This window comes from Gekko japonicus, unplaced genomic scaffold, assembly GCF_001447785.1.
Source record: "Gekko japonicus isolate JY-2015 unplaced genomic scaffold, Gekko_japonicus_V1.1 scaffold2400, whole genome shotgun sequence".
Classification (NCBI taxonomy): Eukaryota; Metazoa; Chordata; class Lepidosauria; order Squamata; family Gekkonidae; genus Gekko; species Gekko japonicus.
In genome coordinates, this window is record NW_015163674.1 from 172,315 (window position 1) to 178,270 (window position 5,956).

Below are 5,956 nucleotides of genomic sequence, written 5' to 3' on the forward strand. Positions count from 1 at the left end.
TTGAAAAGGTTTTCATTGCTTCGGAAGCTGGAATGATTTCAGGCCAGCTGGGTGACGTTAACAGTCATAACAGGCTGAGCAGAGCAACTTGAGAGCCTTTAAAACATGCTTCTGCCAGCTCTGGATGGAGGTTAGGCAAGATGCAATCTCAGGAAACACCAAAGTGGTAACTAGTATAGGGAAGGGGTGTGGGTGTGTTTGTTTTTGGCAAAGGTGGTGTTCTTTAAAAAAAAAAAAGCACATTGGCGCTTAGTCACCTTGGCTGATTCAGTGCAGAAGAGATTGTGAATGTGGGCATGGTGGAGGGAGTGTTATCACCAAATGGCCCTCACAAGTCATGAAAGCTTCACCCAGGTGCCAACAGCAGCAGCAAGGGGTCGGCCTCGCTCACTCCCAGTACCTAGTAACATGCCAGTATATAATCAAGGCTTTACAAAGTGTGCAAAATGCATTTGGTCAATAGAAACATTTGATTCTTCTCCTTTTATCTAAAAAACATGAATTTGAACAATAACAGAATAAAATACTGGTTTTGCAACCTTGTCTGTACAAACAGTCAGGAACGTACATATTTAAAAAGAGTTTGAACCCAAGAAAGAGTAAAGATTACCTCTTTTTTAAAAAAAGTAAACTGGTTTTTTTTAAAACAACAGTCTCAGGCCAACGCTTATTGGTCAAGGTTGCCAAGTGCATAAAGTCTCCTTTGCTTTCCACTCCCAGCTCACATACACATGAGCAGCTTTTGCGTGCAAGTGTGGCGTGCACAGGGTGTGTGCCGTGTCAGTCTGTACACACTCAGGAAAGCAGTTATTGCCAGTAACAGCTGCATTCAGAATGCCGGGCCATCCCTTACATTAAATAACTTTGATAAGGTAACTCCTCTGAACCCATTTTGATTAGCATCACAATACTAAGAAACGGCATGAGCCTTTTTCTGTAGAGCAGCAATCAGACAGCTCTGCTTGGAGAAACCAGTTCTTTCAAGGCTGACCAGAAAGACTTTTCTTTTTTCCTTTAATGAATTTGAAATGCTCAAGAGAAGCTATTCAAGGCTCAGGGTGCCCCTTCATGTGGACTCCAAAGTGTTCAGCTGAAACAAGTTGTGATTTGTCGGGGTAGTGAAGTAAAGCTGCTCGCCGGGGGAGCGGTTATCACATGGGCTGTTGAGTCCCAAAGTCCTCTCAAAGTCCAGGAGTTGGCCCATGAAGTTAAAGTTTGGGGAGATATTGGACTTTTTCCTTTTCACGAAATCATAGGCATCATTCAGAGACAAGTTGAGCTTTTGCATTAAGTAGGCAACAGTTACCGTTACAGACCTGCTGATGCCGGCCAGGCAGTGAACAAGGATACCACATTTCTTGGAACGGGCCTCATCTGAAATACGGAGAAGAGAGGGAGGATTAGCGTTCTGTACCAAAAAAGCCACCTCATTGACATAGGGCTAACTGGAAACCTGCCTCTACCTTTTCCAGTCCAAGACTGAAAAACAGGACTAAGCTAAGCCATATCCACATAAAACTACAGTTACAACTAAATGCTATCTGCAAGTCTCATAGGTTGTACAGTTGCATTGATAGCAGCAGCCAGTGCTGTATAGCAAGGACACCTTACAAATAATTAGTTCTTTATATCTTAAAGCATTTCTATGCAGCAGGAAACGGCGATAACTAGAAAAGATAAGGAAATAAGTGTGAGGGGCAACGTCAAACTTGTACTCCCTGCATCTTGTTAAGATGGCAGTTCAGCGCTCTCCAGTCTCAACAGTGTTTACTGTTAAGCAACACTCTGGTTGGTAGCCAAGACGCTGGGAAATTGACACATGACTAAATGCTACTACAAAGGCCACATTTGCCAGCTTTTGGAGGCTCCTCATTTTCTGAACACAAAGCCAGCTTCATATGAGAACCAAAGTTTGCTAGAAGTGATTATATTTTCTCACTCCACACAAAATTACCATTGTCTAACAAAAACATTCAATCATATGGCAGGCGAGAAAGGCTAACTGCATTTTAATGACCAAAGCAACATATTTCCACAGGCTAAATGCAGTGTCAAGGACTATTGATGGTATCTACATGTAACTGACAGTGGAAAATAAGGTCCCATTTCTTCAACATCTTTACCTGATGTTAGACCTCCTTAAGTAAACCAGCACCATGACCCAAGTGACAAAGGCCACAATTGTAGCCATGACCCAAGTGACAAAGGCCACAACTGTATCCATACACACTCAGAAGTACATTCCATCAAGGTTCACAGAATTAACAACAGTTGAGGCCTTGTTGCATGTCATCTAGCTACCTTGCAGTACAATCTTATGCTCCACTGTAAGACCACTTGGACTGGACTAACTCTGCATCTTGTTCTCTGATTAACAGCGGGATACAAATGTGAAAAATAAATAAATAAATAAAATAAGTCACAGATAGCAGAGGAAAGAGGGAAATACAGAATGAACTCACTTGACTTCTTATACCATAACACTGTACAAATCACTAAGCAGGGACTGCTCAGCACAACCATTTCTCTAGCTAAAGAGTTTCTCTGAGGTATTCTGGTGCTCTCTTTGAACACAGGTGCCTTTTTTGAATTTGGGTTTTTATAGTGAATGAATGAGATAATCATTTCCTGTCATAAAAACCAAAAGCACAACGTGTGGTTTTCACGGAAGGATGTTTTTGACTGAGGCAGTGTCTCAATACCACACTCTAGCAGCAAGCCTTCAAGTAAAAACAAGTTCCGATAAAGTGATAACGCCAATACAGTTGAAAGAATAGATATTACAGATTTTAAAAATCTGTGGTAATACAAGCCTAATTACATTTGGACACCAGCTGGCTCCCCCCCCCCATGTTAGCTTACAACAGGAAAAAGGAAGAATGCTGCAAGCAACATGAACAGTTTTAAAGTTGCCAGACTTTTCAGTGCAACCAGGCACATAAACATTAGCCCAGTATTTCTACCACAGTAAACAGATCTGTGGCTAGTATATGCACATTATGAGTCAATTGTACTATACTCCGTGCACTTCCCAGGCTTATAAGTAGTTCACAATTCTATACACAGATCAGCACTACCAACAAACGAGGGGGGGGGGCGCTAAGTGTTATGTTTGAAGATTCTGTTACAACAGTCATCTTCCATCATCAAACAAATGTAGTCAGGTATGCACAAGGAAGAAGAGAACCAATCTACTATGTGCTTTCCCCCTAACCCCCAATATAAAACAAAGAGGGTTTCTCTTCAGCACCTTGAAAGCAGATACAAAAATCACGGCCTTTTTAAAAAAAAAAAAAAAAACAAGTTATCAGGCATCATCTGTATTCCTGTATCATCTGTATCTAAAGAAGTGAGCAGTGACTCACAAAAGCTCATGTCCTACCACAAATTGTTAATCTTTAAACTCATGCCCTACCACAAATTGTTAATCTTAAGGGCATCATCTGTATTCCTGTATCATCTGTATCTGAAGAAGTGAGCAGTGACTCACGAAAGCTCATGTCCTACCACAAATTGTTAATCTTTAAGGTGCTACTGGACTCTTACTCTTTACTAAAAGTATCTTTGATATCTAAAGTGATTCTAGGAAGCTCCTATTTAAGACTCAAGGAGTTTCTCAATTCACTTTTAGGTGGTCAGCATAAGGATTTTTGCCAAACTGCAAAAATAAACCTTGATGACATCCACCAGTCTACAAATTGTTTCACATGTGCCTACTCATCACTTAGTAATTTTGGCAGTGAGATAACCTGCATGTGTGAAATGAACCATCACACATCCAACACAGTCAGTTCTGAATGTAATACTCCAGCAGCGGAATTCTTTAAATCAGCTGCCTAGGGAGGGTGGTGAGCTCCCCCTCACTGGCAGTCTTTAAGCAGTGGCTGGACAAACACTTGTCAGGGATATACTGTAGGCTGATCCTGCATTGAGCAGGGGGTTGGACTGGATGGCCTGGATGGCCCCCTCCAACTCTGTGATTCTATGATTCAGCAAGCATGCAGCTGTAAGGCAACTCTAAATTATATTACCTCAGTAGTTTTCAGACAATTCCCCAAAACCCTGCAGTTTCTTGATGAGAAGCTCAGTAACGGCACATAACCTTCAGAGCAAAACAGCTTGCTGCCTTATCACTCACTGATCTTCCCCTTCTGTTTGCAGCTAATCTGATGTATGATCACACAGTTGACACAAAGCAATACTGATGCAATAGTGATGCCCAAAGGGCCTGGCCAGCATCCCATATTAATTGTATGAATCCTAGAATATTGCCCCAGAATCTTTAGCATCAGACTAGGAGACCATAATAGATGCTCAGGAGTTCCCTGCCAGACAAATCAATGTTAAAATGGTTGCCTAGGGGTAAAATATTTGAAATAACTTTACTCATCAAATCATAGATAGGCTTGCCATTTGCCAAGTATTTATTTAGAAAATGTGTACGCTACCTCTCCGGACACTATTTCCATAGCTAAAAATGCTATAAATATAGTGGGATAGGAGGAAATAGGTCATATGGAGGTTCCTTATGCCAATTACACAAAATTCCATCTAAACACCAACTGAAGCAATCTGTGAATCAAAAGATTCTAAACACAGCTTATTTTTATAGCACATATAAGGAAAATGCCTCCATAATGCACAGTAATAGTGCCCAAAACCATGACCACACAATCTGACCTCTAAATCTACCACATGTAGAGAAATTTCTAGAACTTTCATTGGATGTGATCTTTGCGCCAATTAAATCAACTAATGTACAGCCCAAACAGGTTAAACTTGGATGCCCAATACTGGCACATTCACCAGGTAACAGAGTTGAGCGGTATAAAACTGGACACGCTAATTCACCAAAGGCAGATGGAAGGGAGCAGTTACAGAACCCTCTAGACTAGTTATGGAAAATTACTGATTGCTAAAGGGGATGTTCCATCAAGAACAGGATGTCCAACACCTACCAATGAAAGCAATGGCCTCAGGGAAGAATTGGGAGAGATTCTGACTCCAGTGATCCGAGATGGGAATCTGTTTGTACTTGAATTCTCCGTCGTGCTCAAACATGTTGGGAAGGTTGGGAGTAACGTTCAGGATGTACTTGATGCCATACTTGCCCAAGACATCCAGGTTGCTGGAATCTTTGGCACAGCCCAGATACAAGTAAGGGAGAATCTGGACAGGGAAGGCAGGCTGGTTGTTCGGGATCGGGCTCCCATCAGATTCTGTGGCACTGCTTGGCTCCCGATCAGACTCCCCATCTGAACAATCAGAGCTTATCCTCAGCCCGCCCAGACCAAGAACTGATGCAGGAGGTGAGTTGGTGGGAGAAGAAGTGTCAAGACTGGTTTCACAATGCTCTGAGTATTCTGTCTGAAACTTGTTAAATCCACCTGTGAAAGTAAACAGAAAATACCATTTTACTGTCACTGTATTTTAGTGCTACAGATAAGAAAATGCTTATTGCCAAGGGAACACTCCATTTTCAGTTATTTGCTTCCCCCTAGCAACAAGACTGACAAAATCAGGAGGTTGGTTCCCCACCCTTTTCTTTCACGCCTCCAATAGCAGTTCAGGTTGCCAACTGACCAAAAAACACAGGTCTGCCTTACTACTGTACTTTGAACAGCAGCTTGATAGGTGTCTCCTTCTTGCCCTTTCATAGTATGGAGATAACCATTGCAGACAAAAAAAAGAATTACTAAAGGCAGAAGAGCAAGACTTGGCAACCCAGCGGCAACAGTAAAGAAAAAACTTTTAAGTGAATGCTTCACTTTGGAATTGACCACACTCATTTAGTCTACACTGCAGGAATCCCCCTTTTTTCTGTCCCATTCAGGCTCTACTTCTCACCCAAAGGTAATAAACCTGAGTCCGGACTGCATCACTCAAACTACAGGTAGAAGCTTGCTTCACTCAAAAATAAATAAAAATGTTACCATAGCAAGAAGGTTAGAACTCT

General features: G+C 41.7%; 1 protein-coding gene across 1 annotated transcript in view; it reads right to left on the bottom strand.

Moving 5' to 3' along the window:
• Nucleotides 1-1,053: 1,053 nt before the first annotated feature.
• DUSP7 (dual specificity phosphatase 7) overlaps nucleotides 1,054-5,956 on the bottom strand; it is an 8,675-nt gene continuing 3,772 nt past the window's right edge. The window contains exons 3-4 of the mRNA XM_015407759.1: nucleotides 4,959-5,387; nucleotides 1,054-1,374 (exon numbers count right to left, since the gene is read on the bottom strand). Of these exons, the coding sequence (XP_015263245.1) occupies nucleotides 1,067-1,374; nucleotides 4,959-5,387 (737 nt within the window). The 3' untranslated portion in view covers nucleotides 1,054-1,066. The remainder of the gene's footprint in view (nucleotides 1,375-4,958; nucleotides 5,388-5,956) is intronic.